Source organism: Cyprinus carpio, chromosome A7, assembly GCF_018340385.1.
Source record: "Cyprinus carpio isolate SPL01 chromosome A7, ASM1834038v1, whole genome shotgun sequence".
Taxonomy (NCBI): domain Eukaryota; kingdom Metazoa; phylum Chordata; class Actinopteri; order Cypriniformes; family Cyprinidae; genus Cyprinus; species Cyprinus carpio.
The window spans coordinates 21,277,964-21,295,368 of NC_056578.1; the positions used below are offsets into that span (position 1 = coordinate 21,277,964).

Sequence of the window (17,405 nt, forward strand, 5' to 3'; positions counted from 1 at the left end):
AACAAGACTCAAAGTAAAATGATCCGAACTTCCCATAACTACAATGAGCCCTTTAAACTCTTGCCCTTTTTAAAATCAACTGCAAGCTCGCATTCAGATCCACCTCAAACCAATCAACAACTGCTGGAAAGAATCAAGTGTCATCCTACTTTTCCTTTATAATGTGTCACAGATGTACATAATGCGTTTCCTGTGGACAACTATGATCAAGCAAGTTGGTGCTACTACATGGCTCACAAAATGCTATCTACACCAGTATTTATCATTGTCCACTTGTGACTGAAAAACTTCAGACATTAAACCAAGGGCCTTAGATAAACTTATCATGTTTTATCTGAAAACAATGCATACTGTCTGTAGGCTACAAGTCGCTACAGAGATCAGAAGTAAGTGTCCTATATGAGGCAGCAGAAGGATGAGGAAATGATGATGAGCGCAACACCATCTCTTTTAGCCTTTCCCTTCAACCGTCTGCTGTAATCCATGATGAAGATGGAAGTAAGGCTAAGAGCACGGTCACCCTCCTTTTGTTCACACACACACACACACACACACGCACGCACACACACACACTGAGGGGATAAATCAAGGCACTGGAGTTGAGATGAACCATGTGTCAGCCACACATTACACTCTCTTCAAAAACTATTCATCTTCAGTGTGTATTCAGCGGCTAGAAAGAATTACTCCTTTTGACCCGCATAACACCACATGACCAGTGGTCAAACCAACTCAGGCGGAGGAGACAACTGGATAGGAGTGGGAGTGAATTATGGTCCTGTGGAGGGCAAAGGACATGCTACTCAAACACACACAAACACACTCACGCACACACAATCAGCACGAAGAGTACACTACTGTACAGTGATGGCATCAGATGGTAATACCATGGTACTTTGACGCTATAAAACTAAACTATTATTCATAGGCCTATCTTATACCCAAGATATCAGTCATTAGTCAATATTACATATTTTTTGTATTTATATTGGATATTAAATTGAGAATATTCTATTTGTACATTTATATTATATTTGCTATCATCTAATGGTAATTTAAGTGCAATCTTTAAAAGCACTAATAACTTTTAAAAAAGATTTAAATGTAAACTTTAATATTAATATATCCATTATAACATTAGGATGCCTAATTCACTTGTAGAATTTAAAACATTTATCACCATACTCCAAGAAAACAAAGGCATGTCCAGCAATAACACTTTGAACTTTAAGGAAGACTTACTTTCTTCTGTGGAACATGATAAATGAGCAGATATTGGAACATTTCAGAGAAATCTATGTTCTTTTTTTGTCCATCCATTCAAAAGATCAAATGGCCACCAATTTGTTGTTGTTGTTGTTTTTACCAACATTCTTCAAACTATAGAATGACAGATGAGAGATAAATTATTAAAAAATGCATTATTGGGTGAACTGTCCCTTTAAGGCGAGTTCATCCTGACACTTAAAATCAGCTAAGGACCTTTTTCTTGTATATATATATATATATATATATATATATATATATATATATATATATATATATATATATATATATATAATTTTTTTTTTTTAACAAATATATATATAAATCACAAAATATAGTGCTATAAATTCACTTTTTTAATGATTTTTAAAAATGCTAGATTTACAATTTTAATAAAGGTGAAAATGCATCATCACAGTCTGTGAGAATGGTTTACTGAAGAGATATCAGGACAGTGTCACAAAAGCAGGTATGGCGTGACATAAAGAATTAGTTTCTGCTTCCTCTGACAGTTCAAGTTTACATTTAATTAAAACAGAGAAAAACTTACTCCAACACACACACACAGCAGACTTATCAGGTGTCACTACTCCCGACAGAGAGAAAAACACAGAGAGGGAATAAAACAAAGCTAATGACAACCCCAGGGAAACCATACAAGCTAGACCATTAGCAGATACTTGTGCTCTCATTTTAACACACTCACTATACAGTATGTGCAAAAGACACTTAGTGCACTGACGCAGCAATGTTACAGTTTCCAAAACGTCTTGCCTCTCACAAATCACTGTTACAAATCATTACAATTAAATTTACACTGAACAAACAGCAAATTAGCAAAATGCTTATTTACCTTCATATTTTTCTGTCTCTAGTAAAGTCACTGATTGATCACTCAAGATAAACCCTTCTTGCAGAATAATGTAAAATATTACTTTTGTGCTTTTACAAGACCCCCAAAATTAATAATAATAAATATAAAAAACCAACAGCAGCTCAAGAAACATTTATTATTATTATCAATGTTGAAAACAGTTGTGCTGCTTAATAATTTTGTGGGAACCATGATACATTTCTTTTTCAGGATTCTTTTGTAACATAAATATAACTGCTGACACTTTTATTCAGCAAAGAGACATGAAATGATCAAAAGTATTATTTAAAAAACAAAAAACAAAATTAATAGTGTGTTAAGAAGCACATAATAGGGTAAAAATAAATAAACTAAAATTTAAACAAGTTAAATTAAACAAGTAATAATAAACAACTCTAATTGAGAAAGATTAGGAATAAGATTATATGCACCAGTATGTGCCAATAATAAGTTTAGTTATGAAAACACATCATACAGCAGACGGCTCATTGTCCCGTCACAGACACACATCTAAACATAAACACAGACTTAATTCTCCTCTGTTTACCTCTCATTTACTGTCTTTATGAATACATTAGCTACCTGAACCTCTAAAACACATGCTGGAGTGACAGCTGCGACACTTCCACCCCAACGCCATGGCAACCCAGATTATCACGACTGAGCGGGAGGGACAAAGGGATGATACATAAATTAATTAAAGTGTAAAAAAAAACAAAAAAAAACACACAAGTAGAGAATTAAAGTTGGTACATCTGTCACTGACTCAGCTCTGCTCACTAATACTTGTTGAAACATTTATACCCTTGAAGTAAGTGATCCGCTGTGTAATTGGCAGCGAAGGAGAGGAGAGAGGGATGATGGTGGATCCTGGAAGAACTGATACGGAAGCTTCTCTTTCTTCAGAAGCAGGAAAGGAGAAGAAATACATTTAAAAAACCTCAGTGTTTAATCCCCATTGTCATCATGGAGCAGGGGGACGCCGTTACAAACAGAGATAGCCCAACCGAAGCTGTCAGTGGGTGAGGAAAAGAAGACACGAGAGTGTGTGTGAGAGGAACCGGGTTCCTGGATTACTCCAATCCATACGTGCCATCAGTCAAGGGCGAGGAAGCCTGTCAGAGTATCAACTGCACAAAAACACACACCATGAATAGAGAAAACAAGTTAGAAAAACTATGTGTGACAATGCGATTAAGCAAAAACGTGTTCAGACACGTATATAGCGCTTAAACACATACACACAGTGGGAAAGTATCAGAGAAGGATCATGTTCATAATCACTGTGTGTGCCAGTATGATCTGGCTGTTTATTAGCAAAGATTATTATGTCCGCTTTAAGTGTGTGACAAGGACCTGCAGTATTTCTGTGTGCATATGTTTCTCCTTTTTCTGGAAATACAGAAAAACCTCTTGAAAGTCAATTAAGATATAAAAAGATATATAAGATATAAAAAGATATATAAGATATATATATATATATATATATATATATAAGTATATATATATATTATATATATATATATATATATATATATATATATATATATAAAATTATTTGTAAAGGATAGAGCTCAATGCTAAGGATTTTTTCTACTGGCCCATTATTACTTGCCCTGCCAGCATTTTCACGGGCCCAGCCACAAAATAAAATAGTTGATGTTACCATTGTTTTTGACCAATGTTATTTTGTATTCTAATAGTTAAACCTCTATGGTATAAAATTTTTAACTACCATTTAAATTTTACAGTTCTTGATTCTAATATAAATTCTAAAGCAAAATCTACCATAAAGTTCCAACATTATTAAAGACAAGTGAAAAAGGAGTAAGAACAAATGAACAAATTACATGCAACAGCACAAATAACAATAAACAGAACAAAGTTACAAAGGTGTTCAGGAACAGAAATTAATAATCAAATGTAAAATAACATTGCATATTCTTGACTTTAAAAATCATATAGAGATTAAAGTTATTCATTTAAGAGCAGTGAGTGATTTTCATTTATTTATTTATTTTTTCTTGTTTTTGGGGGGATTTTGGTTGGATTGAAGTTGGTAGGCGTGTTGTAGTTGTGGTCACTTTAAACACAATGCATGCATCTGATTTAACAAAACACATCCGATTTCTTTCTTGACTGTTTAAATTCACTTAAAAACATACCTGTCTTCTTGGCCAGTATTCTCGAAAAACAGTTATTTTGACATACTTTTATATGTATTTGTCCATTCAAGGACAGGAAAATGCGGGGGGGGGGGGGGGGGGGGGGGGGAGTGATATGAGGCACGCGCGTTGCCTGAGACGCAGCTCTCTGCTTGAGCTGTTACTCAGGTATTCAGTTTGACTTTTGACTGGATATATTTAGTCATAAAAACACCTTACCCCCCTATAATGTTGACCTGTATATGTATATTCAAAAAAGTATGTCAATATTAGGAGTAATGTTTTGTAACATTATTAATGTCATTTTGTAATCTTAGAAGTAAAGTGAAATCACAAATTACTGTTAACAAAGTTATCAAATATGAATAAATATTTCTATATGTGTGTGGTATATTAAATATCTAATATATATATATATATATATATATATATATAAAAAAAACACCAATTTAGATTTGTGGCTTCTGACCCATAAATTGTTTCATGAATTACTAACTTTTTAACATTTTCACATAAAGAAATATAATAAAAAATTATCTGGTCCTTGGCAGGTCTTTAGAAAATAAAACCTCAGATGAACAACATTACATAACTTATCACAAAGTGCCATTATTCACTTAACAAAAATAAGCTATGTGTAACAAAGTTAGGACACTCTATGATTCAGCTGCCTGTAGATCCACTTTTAGCAGCAATAACTTGAAGTAATCATTTTCTGTATGATTTATCAGTCTCTCACATCATTTTGGCTCACTCTTCTTTACAACATTGTTCCGGTTTATTGAGGTTTGTGGGCATTTGTTAATGCACAGCTCTCGCCACAGCATTTCATTCAAGATGAGCTCTGGACTTGATTCTTTTCTTTTCAGAAAGTAGATTTGCTGGTGTAGATTTGTTGGTGTGCTTGGGATCATTGTCCTTTTGCATGACCAAGTCTTGGTCCAACTATAGCTGTCGGACGGATGGCCTCAAATTTGACTCTAGAATACTTTGGTATCAGAGGAGTTCATGGTCAACTCAGTGACTGTGAGATGCCCAGTTCTTTTGGCTACAAGACAAGCCCAAAATCATCAGCCCTCCACCAGCATGTTTGACTTTTGGTATGAGGTGTTTGTGCGGATATGCTGTTAAAGGGATAGTTCACCCAAAAATGAAAATTATGTCATTAATGACTCACCCTCATGTCGTTCCAAACCCGTGAGACCTCCGTTCATCTTCGGAACACAGTATAAGATATTTAAGATTTAGTCCGAGAGCTTTCTGTCCCTCCATTGAGAATGTATGTACGGTATACTGTCCATGTCCAGAAAGGGTAATAAAAACATCTTCAAAGTAGTCCATGTGACATCAGAGGGTCCGTTAGAATTTTTTGAAGCATCGAAAAATACATTTTGGTCCAAAAATGTCAAAAAACTACGACTTTATTCAGCATTGACTTCTCTCCCGGGTCTGTTATGAGCGCGTTCACCTCACATCCGGTTCGCGAACGAATCACTCGATGCAACCGGATCTTCTTGAACCAGTTCACCAAATCGAACTGATTCGTTTGAAACGGTTCGCGTCAACAATAAGCATTAATCCACAAATGACTTAAGCTGTTAACTTTTTTAACATGGCTGACACTCCCTCTGAGTTCAAATAAACCAATATCCCGGAGTAATTCATTTACTCAAACAGTACACTGACTGAACTGCTGTGAAGAGAGAACTGAAGATGAACACGAGCCGAGCCAGATAACGAACGAAACATTGACTCGTTCTCGGACTAAATCTAAAATATCTTATACTGTGTTCCGAAGATGAATGGAGGTCTCACGGGTTTGGAACGACATGAGGGTGAGTCATTAATGACATAATTTTCATTTTTGGGTGAACTATCCCTTTAAGGTTTTCACCAAATATGGCACTGTGCATTAAGGCCAAACATCTCCACTTTGGTCTCATCCATTCAAAGGACATTGTTCTAGAAGTCTTATGGTTTGTTCAGATGCAGCTTTGCAAACCTAAACCGTGCTGCCATGTTTCTTTAGAGAGAAGGGGCATTCTTCTGGCAAGCCTTCAAAACATGGCATACTTGTCCTATTTTTTTTTTCTAATTGAACTGTCATGAACTTTATTATTTAGCATGTTAACTGAGGCCTGTAGAGTCTGCGGTGAAGTTCTTGGGTTGTCTCTGAGTTTTACATGGTCTGATCTTGGGGTGAATTTGCCAGGACATCTACTTCTGGGAGGATTGGTGTCTGTTTAGAATGTCTCCAACTTGTGAATAAACTTCCTCCCTGTGGAATGAAATACTTCAATTTGTTTTTGAAATTGCCCTTTTTTTGCTTCTGTAAGATAATTGATGATGTCTTTAATTTTTGGCTTTGTGTTAACACACAGCTGAAGGCTCCAGACCAGCAAACTGACAAAACTTCTGCTTTTATGAAGGTGCTCACACATGCTGATGGTCAGTTAATCAAATGTATTTTATTAGCAGTGCCTGACCATTACTTACCCTCTAAATTCCGATGTTAACAGTAAGGGTGTCCTAACTTTGTCACACATAGCTTTTGCATTATACTTTTTTTTTTTTTTTGCTAAATAAACAATCACATGTGCAATATGTCATGTTTTGTTGTTCATCTGAGGTTTTATTTTCCTAAATTTAAGACCTGCCAAGGACCAGAATTATTATTATTTTTTTTTTATGATGCCCTGATACAGAAAATCATGAAATTCAATAGGGTTTCCCAACTTGACTGTGGACGTGTGTGTGTGTGTGTGTATATATGTAATATTATCTTAAAAAAAAAAAAAACAGGAATGCATTTCTATAGTAAAGAATTTATTTTGGATCCAGCAACACAACAACAAGATACAGCAAATAAATAAATAAATAAATGCACTTAAATAAAATAAACTTTAAAATGGCTTATTATTACAATTACAATTTCTGAAAAAATACATTATGACTTGAAGTGTTAATACATTTAAAACATGGATTACATTTATAAATATTTAAAACTTACTTTATGACTATTAGAAAGTTTGACTTTTGGAGTTTACTAACTGGAGCAAAAATTGTCATATTTGGTGCATAATCAAAATGATGAGAGCACAACACAAACATTCACTTGAGAAGGCACGCAGGATAGGGTTCAGGTTTCCCACTAATACCAAGTCAGTCACAACTGTCTGAAGTAATAAGCTCAACAACAAATTTAGCACATACTGTACAAACACACAGGCACACTCCATCACCAAACACATAAAATAAAGAATCTCACTAAAGCAAAGGATGATGGGACAGACATTTTCCATTCAGCCAGTTTCACTAGAACAACAGCACATTGACGTCTGCTCATCACCATAACACCTGCACTTGAACTACCAACCTTGGCTGACCTCATCTAAATAAACAACAGGAGAGACGAGAGGTCTGGCCTTATCACAAACACAGAGAGAGAGAAGAGAAAGAAGAAGAGAATATGATAGACAGCAAAACAGAGCAGCTTTCTTTATGCAGCCCTGATCATGTGCTTGACAGTAGTTCAGGGTGAACTTACAGCTGGATGACCAGGGGCACAGAGACTGAGAGAGCGAGAAAGACTGCCAGAAACAGAGAGAGGGAGTTTTGACAGTAAAATTACCACAAGCATACCAATGAGCATTCAATAGGCCACCGCTCACTACCAAACCTCTTTGTGTGTGTGCTGGTCAAGGCAGAAGAGACAGTAATGAGAGGCCAGTGTCATGCATCGGTGACCATTCAAGCACTCAAACTCACTCTCTCTTTCACTCCTCCTGCACATCACCTTGAAACAAGAGCATCACAAACTAGACATCTGACAAGGTGTCATTTAACCTGTTGGCATGGTGATGCCACTCTTGAAAACTGTCAACAAAAGTTGTGATGAAGTCAAGGAAACAATGGTCATGTATACACTGCAGCTGAATATGGATGTCACTTCTTCACTGAATGCTTAATGCTGTTCAGCTGACAAAGAACTCACTTACAGGATGATAACCACATTCGAAATAAACTTATTCTGGAAAATTCAGAAAGTGATAAAATATGAAAAACATATTTTAAAAACAGCTCCTCCTACATTCAATGGAAATTTGATTTATTTATTTACTTATTTTTATTTCTCAAGATATCTTCTTTTATGTTCCACAGAAGAAAGTCAGTCATACGGTGAACAGAGATATGCATCCTTTTTTACGCTAAACAAATAACAATGAAATCACAGGTTAAAAAAAACGCTTTGTATCAATATTTTTAATATGAGGATCAATCCTCCTGATAGAACATGATTCTCCAAAATATTGATCGATCTGCCCATCTCTATTAACTTCTGTTATTGAAGATACAGCAGTTTCAATCTATATGGAAGCAGTCAGCAAGCCTGTGAGTGTTCTTTCCCATTTCACATGTAAAGAGACCATTTACATACAAGTCTTAAAGGCACAGCATTGGGGACAAATCATATGTCTTAAAAAAAAAAAAGTCTTCTCTGCACACTTACACACTCTGCACAAAACACTATTGATATACCTCACTCTGCAATGCACCTTCTGTTATACTTATTCATTAGCACCTTATGCTATATTTACAGTTACTTGCACTGAGCTGGTCTCCGTTTCTCTACATCATTACTTACACTCTGTACAATATGTGTGTGTGTGTGTGTGTGTGTGTGTGTGTGTGTATATATATACACATTTATATATATATATATATATATATATATATATATATATACTTGTACTCTGCACAATGAAAATAAAGTTGAATCTAATCATTTGAAAATAGATATACAGCCTGCACATACACTGACACACTCACACACACCAGACTCAATGCCTTGAACTCTTCCATTAACAGCTTTGTTATCAGCGTAAGCATTTCCTGCCATCAGATGATGGCAAATCAACCATCTTCATCACTACGTACACATTTCGGCTGATACGAAAATACTATCAAAACTTCGAGTTACACTCATTATTATCATGAAAACCCTTACTACACTGACTGCCTGTTACATTATATGCAACAGCAGGTAAATCCATCAAATTCATCTGAGAAGCCTTTAAAAGCCTCCTGTCTCTCTCTCTCTAAATTCATTACCTCTGTGCGCCCACCAGTAGGTTGGCAGGGCAGGATCTACGTTTTCCTGTCTGGCACATGCAGACTTAAGCACAGCCTTCCAACTGGCTCAACTAACGGGCATCCACACACACAAAAGCATTCAAACTGGCTCAAATAAAGGGAATCACCAGGTGCTCAGGCCCACTTTCACTCCCCTCATTTATAGAACATAACTTATGATGTACAAATTAAGAGTTAGTGTTTACAGGCTCTAGTGAAAGTGGCCTCCTGTAGTTCCAGTAAAAGAGGGACTTTGGACTGACAATAGAAAGCAGATGTTGGGCAAAGGGCTGCCATTAGCTAGTTTCCCTTTACAAGAAAAGGTGAACTATTACACAAGAAAATCAATTCACAAATAAACAGTGAAGAAGGGGCCTGCTGTTCAGCGGAATTATGGCGTGATTTTTAAAATAAATAAATATTAATGCAATGTCAAAAATATATATAATATAAAATGTAGTAAGATAACAAAAATATACAAATATTTATAAAATATTAAAGAAAAGACCAGAATTAGAAGACAAAACTTGAAACTAATTTGAATGGAAGCTCCTTAAAACTAAACCGTTGATGTCTAGGTTACAAGGTCAATCTTATGTTTATTCAAAGCTTTTCTAAGGTGATCCTATTGTTATTGATCACATTGATTATTGACCATACATCACCACTGATCAGCCAATAGCTGCCAGATCAACCCCTATGAATGTCTCAGACCTTCCCCTGAGTTTCATAACTCTTTCTCTCTCACACACACACACACATATATATAATATGACACACTTCCAGACAGGAAAACAGGTCAGTTTCAGTTAGCCACACAGCAGACCGAGGCACATTTAGTCTTATTTAACTTCATGCATCTTGGCTGACTAGACTGTTATCCAATTGGGTATACAACTGGTCACATAAATGTGTAAAACAGATATAATTCAATCTACTCTCCTGCACTACATGGTGCAAACATAACATTGTACGTAAAATTTTACTACATTTGGCATGACACTCAAAACTAAAAACAGGAGGCTTCTCTGATTGCTTTGTGTGTTAAATACATATTGAATGGGACTGGAATAGCTATCACATGTGACATCTGAAACACAATAAGCGGATCTCAACACAAAAATTAAATATTAGAATGAAGATAAAAACATTAGTGTCAATAACAAATCCCACTCAATGACCCCTCCTCATAAAAAACAATTACAATCTCAGATCGACTATGAAAGGAGCATAACAGCTGATAAAGCAGCTCTTTTCTTAGACATCCTCTGATCTCAGAAGAAATAAATCTACTGAAACCCAACTTTAGGTCTGAGTGTCTTTATAAAATTCACATTCTTTATTAAATACACAAAATCATTCACAGGGTCAGACATCTAACAGCACATGCATAACAAACATAATATGGGCCTATAATACACACCCACATGAATATCTGATAAACAGAGAATGAACAACAGCCTATAACATAATTCTTTCATGATCAATATTCTTAATAAATGCAAATAAGTTGTAATGGAAATGAAGGAAATAACCATAAAAGGCATTTAGGGGATATGGGTGGGTATGTGTGTGTGTGCCGGACCTCTTGTTGATATAAAGGTAAAAAGCTTCACAACAAACAAATCAACCTTAATCCACACATTGGATCAATGCGGCTGCTATAGGCCTCAGGGTCGCCTTATATTACTCCTCAAACTTCATATTCACTCATTGATTTGCTTTTCAGAATAGTTTATCACTGAGCTCCAATGGGAGAATGGATAGAGACAGGGGCCAGGGTCAAGCACAGCTCGCATACACGTTAGCGTAATATTGATGTCCCAGCAGAAAGAAATGACTAAATATCCAGATCAATATCTAGTTTCCCTGCAACAGCCAAGCAACGAGGTGGGGAAATATAAATATACATCTTTATGACCACAGAAGCCATCATAATGAGAGAGCTGAATGAATGTTCCCTTAAGGTGAAGTGTTTGATTAGCGGAGGGCAGAGGTTAGTGCCGATATGCTGATACAGGAAAACGAGAATGATGGCTCAGGCCGGGCAGGGGCTGTGGAGATGACAGCAGAGCAGGACCAGGCTGAAGTAAGGCCCGTTCGTACATGCTAATCGAGCTTTAAAGTCTCCCTGTGGTGAAAATCAAGTTTTTTTATGCTGTTTATTTGTCTATGCTTTTAGACAAACCATGTTCCAACCTATTTATCAACAACATTGCTGAGTATTTTCTCCTTAAAACTGTAGTTTCCCAAAGGCAGTCACAGAAACACGGTTTGAAAAAGCCTTTTTTTTGCTACGTCACAAAATTCAATAACCAATCACGTCAAGGGATCCTATCCTTAGCATATCATTGACTGTGCTGCAAAGCAGAGGGTCATGTGCTGTTAGCGCTTATTTATTTGTATTTAGTACTGTTAACTTGAATAATAACCCGCGGCAGCAGTGTAAAAGTAGCCCGGAGTCAGACACACCTCTCCCGCATTGACATCCGCATGTCACACGCTAATGATCGCGGGCGTGATTTGGAATCACAAACTTCTGCATTTGAGTCTTCAAGGCATTTTGAGGACACAACATCGACAAGTAAGTAAACTGAACTAATGTTACAGTAGCCACTGTAGTTGTCCGCTAGAAAAAGAAAAAAAAAAGTTATTATCCGTGTACGAACCAGCGCAAACAGATAATGTTACATCACGAAGTTAGCCATCAGTCTCCTACAGTTTACTACAGTTCAGTTAGTGGATCAGGAGGCGCTGGCTCATGGCTGGCTGGTGTCGGACTGAGTGGAGGCGGGGCTAATTTGCGTATTCATAGATCCACGTATAATAATGAGGCAAGGGTGTAGAGTTGCATTCAAGCTATTTTAAAGCAGAAAATTATTTTCACAAGAAAGAAACATTTAAATATGTCATTTTGATGATCAAAGATGAGTTTTAAAGACAAAAATTTTGACTACGGGGGACTTTAAGTCATTTGTGATTAAGCTGATTTCATCATCATGTGCTAAGGGCTTACGTAAAAACTGGGCAATTCATGAAGAATGTTCAGAAAAAAACTGATAATTTAAGAACATAATGCTTTGCTATATACAGTATGTGCGTGTGTTGTAATTAATGGTGTTCTTTTGAACTTTCTATTCATCAAAGAATCATGAAAAAAACTGATAGTTTATTAAAAAAATATTAAGCAACATATCAGAACAATTTCTGAAGGATCAAGCAACACTTAAGAACAGAGCAAAAGCTGCTGAAAAATACACTTTGCCATGACAGAAATAATTTACTATTAATAATTAGTTTTAAAGTGGACTAAAATAGAAAATCATTTTAAAATGGACTAAAATAGAAAATAGTTTTGTAAAATTGCAATAATATTTCTCAATTATATTCTTTTTTTCCAAATAAATGCAGCCTTGGTGAGCATAAGACACTTCTTTCAAAAACCCATTTTAAAGAAATCTTACTGACCCAAAACTTTTAAACGGTAGTGTATGTGATTGTGAACCCTCCGAACAAACTCAAACAAATGAAAGTTGGGTTTGAAATCATGATAGAAGTATGTATTGTGCAATATAAAATGTAATAAAAAAGACCTGTCCTACATTTATTTAAAAAAAATCTTTCATAAAAATAATAATAACTGCATAAATAATCAAATAAAAAATAAATATTCTGAGATTGATTCCTTTAATGGAATACTCTAAATCAACTTCCTCTTTTCAAAAGAAAATTGGAAAGCCTAGAGCTGCCAGGACTATTTCACTGGGAGTCCTGGGAGTAAAATACTTAATCAAGGATCTGGCAAGCCAGGTGTTTTTACTTGCCATTTAGCAATGTTTATGGATCAGCCTAGCCTTATTTACAGCTCCAAACCATTAGAAAAGACAGCGGCGCATTCACGGTTCAATTCAAACACAGACTAACTACCATAAAAAGGCAGAAGAGCAGATGCCTTACCTCTTAATTAAACAAACACCTCTGCCTTACTTAATCACTCAGTTCACTGCAATATAAAACAAGAGAGGCCATACTAAGGGGACATTCAATGACCCTGTCCACACCATCATCCAACCCTTGACCCTTAAATCACAGGCCCTGTGGCAAGGGAACAGGGTGCGCTGCGAGTGGCAGCAGTAAAAAGACTGACAAGGTGTTACGGCAGTAAGTAATGCACGTGTGGATTAGCGGTATGATGGCCTGATCAATACCGGCAGTTCCAGCCATTAGGAATGCAGCAGAAAACGACCCCCTACGGCAATAAAGCACAGTGTCCGCCTGCTACTTCATTTGCTGCCTCCATTAGTGTAATGGTATCATTATCAACTGTGGCAGCATTTTTTCTAACACTCCCACCCTCCCTCGTTCCCTCGCCTATTTTTCCGTCTTTTCAGATTTTAGGAATCATGAGCTGCACTGCACTGCCTCCTTATTTTGTTTTATTCATTCCTGAGTGTGCTTTATGTGGCTGTCCTACACTGTTTCTCTATTATGGACTCATTAATAGGACGTAGGCGTATGGTGAGGGGGGTAGAAAAGCTGCTGATTACGCCAAAAGTGACAACAGCTCCCGCTAAAACACCGGCTTCGACATGACAGCGGCTCTGCATTAGGACCTATAAATCGTTACATTAACACTAATTTACAAAGGAACATTTTGTGAGAGAAATTGATTAATCAAGACTGTGGCTGTGTGGCCCCATAATCAGGCCTGAACTGAAGCTAGCTGTTAATTTAACAGAATTGCCAAGGGGAACACAAACCATTTTAATGAGTGTTCACGAATGAAATGGCCTAAACAGCTTTCTCCAGCAAACACATGAGCTGAAAAAGCCAATGAGCCGAGAACTCTCTGAGTGATGGGCCGGCAGGAGTGCAAGCCGCTGAACATCTGGCAACCCTCTGTGCTCCTCACATACTCTGCCACTCCAAAATAATGCATTTAGTTTTTTTTATTTACTAATCTTTGTTTATTTATCAACTGATTTTTTTTTTCCACAATCAAAAGCACTACACTTCACAGTACAAGCAGAAAATAACATCGCAGAGTCATCAAGAAAGGTGTCAAAAGCAGCAGCAGAGGCCAACAGAGTTGTGAGTGTGAAGAAAAATAAAACATGCTCAACAGATGGACGAAAAACAAGTGCTTCTCTAATTCATAACTGTGAAGAAAGAAAAACAACCGGGCCCACATTCTACTGCAAATGCAATAAATTGCATTTATGATTGAATGACACTTCAGTGGGATCTTTGTGGTCACCCTGGCAACGTTAAAACCAGTAACTATGATTGTCCAGTGTCCCTTGATCAACTACTAAAACAGCATTTTTGGGTTAAAGGCCATGTAAGGTCACTTCTAAAAGGATGAAGTCAGTATTTATTAGCCAATAGACTTTCTTTTAAAATGCATGATAATGGAAGTGCTCTTTTTATCATGCATATGTGTCACATATGGTTAGGAAATGCCTGGGAAAGCTGAACTAAAGATAAAAACAGATAGTTCACAGGCCTTCTGCTGACATCCATCCACATCCTAAATGTTGGGCACAAATGCACACGTTTATGGCTGAGACAACAATGTACTCCCTTTTATTTATTATTGTGATTAATCGGACCTACGTTTTATATTTAGGAACCGCAGGAATACACACCAGAGCCTCAGTCTAGCCGATCTGTGGTTTTCTTCCCAGATCGGTTTATTTTTATGAAGAAGAGAGATAAGACAAAATGAGATGGGGCAGGGTGGCAGACCTGTCTGTCTGTCCGTCTGCTCTACAGACCCAAAACCAGCTGGATCAAGTTCTCAGGGACTCGTCTGGTCACGGTGTCAGCTGCAATAAAGTGGAGGAACCACGTACTACATAGATTCCCTGCTGTCAGACATGATCCAAAAGCATGCCATCAGAGAGAGCAGACTAAAACTGAGCAAAAAAAAAGAGAAAAAAGGAGTGGGAAATGAAACAGGAGGTTATAGAAAGAGAGAAATGACAGAACTTCTCAACTTTGCTGACTATACTACAGAAAAAAATCAAACGTAGTCATTTGATAATCAAACTAAATCCTCTTAACCACAGACAAGTTCAGAAAGTGGCATGTCAACTTGTCAAGTACAATTATAAATAAATTTAACATTTTCAAATATGCGGTCGTTAAACATTACTTCCAGAGATCAGTGCCAGACAAGTAAAACACAATATTTGCAATACTTCATTTGCACCATATCCAAAAAAAAAAAAAAAAAAAAAAAAAAAAAAAAGATTAAAATTTTCAGAGATTATTAGTTTTTATTGGAGCTCAGTGCCATAAACAAACATCTTCATTAAAGGGACAATAAAGAATAAATATTTAAAGAATAATTTCTTACTAATGCACTAGCAACACAGAGGTCATGGGTTTGATTCACAGGGAATGCATGAACCGATAAAATATATCTATACCCTGAATGCAAAAAGCTGTATAATAATAATAATATTAACTGCCCAAGTATCTGTTAAGGGCTGTGTAACCTAATAATCAGGGTTTATGCTGTAATAAAGACCATTGTATCTACTTTTAGGACCAAAAAGCGTCACACAATGATGCTTCAGAAAAATGACACACTGAAAAAGTACCAGATTCGGATAAAAACAGCTGCACCACAACAGTTATTTCTATTACACGGTCTCTGCTAAGTTAAAAACACACCATGTCCGTTTCCTGGCCAGCTCATGGGTGTATTTTTTGTTTAGTCAGAAAACAGATGACAACACGACACATAAGTCAAATAAATGAAGTTTAGCAGAGACACCTGCAGAGTGACAGACACCTGGACACGCGTCCTGACTTCATTCATTACTACCACGATTGAACTTGCTGTAATGCCGCCACACAAGACACTCCAGCAAAGTCAGTGTGTGGCAGTCATGAGAAAACACTCCCCCCGCGCTGTGCCTCAACACACACTCGCGTGCCGGATGACTGTGCGCACACAGAGACAAAACTACTCCGATAAAAGAATGGAAACATTACAAGAGCAATCAGCAGCATCACATGCGCACTTCAAATGAACACACAGCAGTAACCAGCGCGTGCAATACCGCCACGGACACACTGAACGGTGTCTTACAAACTCCACAGCTACATGTGGTGCTTGGCGATCTGAGAGAAAACTACAAGCGATACCTTTCTCCTCTTTTCCCTCTCACTGTCATCCGATCTTTTCATGTTCCTGAAGTACTGTTTACGCTGCCTCGGTTTCATAGCGCGCAGAGCTGGGTGATGTAGTCTTTAGATTGTGCCGTTGGCGTGTAAACTTTCATTGAGAGCATTTAAATATAATCTTTGCCGTGTTTATGATATTATATGAAACATGTATGACAATAAACCTGATGCTGTTATTTTACATCGGTGTTTTATTTTTAAGTCGCTACCAACATATCGCTCAGGACTACATTTCCCAGAATCCTCGCGCCAGGATAAAACTCGCTTGTAATTTGAGTCAAACCGGAAGTATATAGAGGCTCGGTTGTGCTGTGAGGTTTCTAATTGATTTTATGCATATGCGGTGCTAGACGTGATGTTAAAATAATGCTCATGAAGGGAATTGGCCAACACGAGTAATAGAAACTCAATTTATTTATTTCAGCTTTATTTAACAGGGACAATGCACACTAATAATACATAATTAAATGTACAGTGTGCCAGAATTAGCCCAAAGGCTATTTTACATCTGCTATTTTAGATCTTAAGATGTCACCTGAAAAAAAAGAAAAGAAAAAGAAATTAAACAGAAAGATTAAAATATTACATACATGTTAGAGCCAGCCAACCTCATCAGCATAGCACAAGAAACACAAACAAAACAAACAGACAGGACAGAGAAAACAGGATAGCAGCAAGATTTCATGTCAAATATAATGTTGTCAGTCCTGATTACCTGTTAGCCACTTCTTTAAGTTAATTTTAAAAGAAGCGTACGTTTTAAAATTCCT

The 17,405-nt window shown here is 36.8% G+C and overlaps 1 protein-coding gene across 4 annotated transcripts in view; it reads right to left on the minus strand.

Annotated features, from left to right (window-relative positions):
* The window catches only part of LOC109084891 (alpha-ketoglutarate-dependent dioxygenase FTO-like), a 126,070-nt gene extending 109,287 nt beyond the window's left edge, over positions 1–16,783 (minus strand). The window contains exon 1 of one of the 4 annotated variants that reach the window (XM_042760321.1): positions 16,597–16,771. In XM_042760321.1, coding sequence (XP_042616255.1) covers positions 16,597–16,674 — 78 coding nt within the window. In that variant the 5' untranslated portion in view covers positions 16,675–16,771. Of the gene's footprint in view, positions 1–16,596 lie in introns of all 4 variants that reach the window. The other 3 variants (XM_042760319.1, XM_042760323.1, XM_042760322.1) reach the window with 3 other exon arrangements.
* Positions 16,784–17,405: the final 622 nt, after the last annotated feature.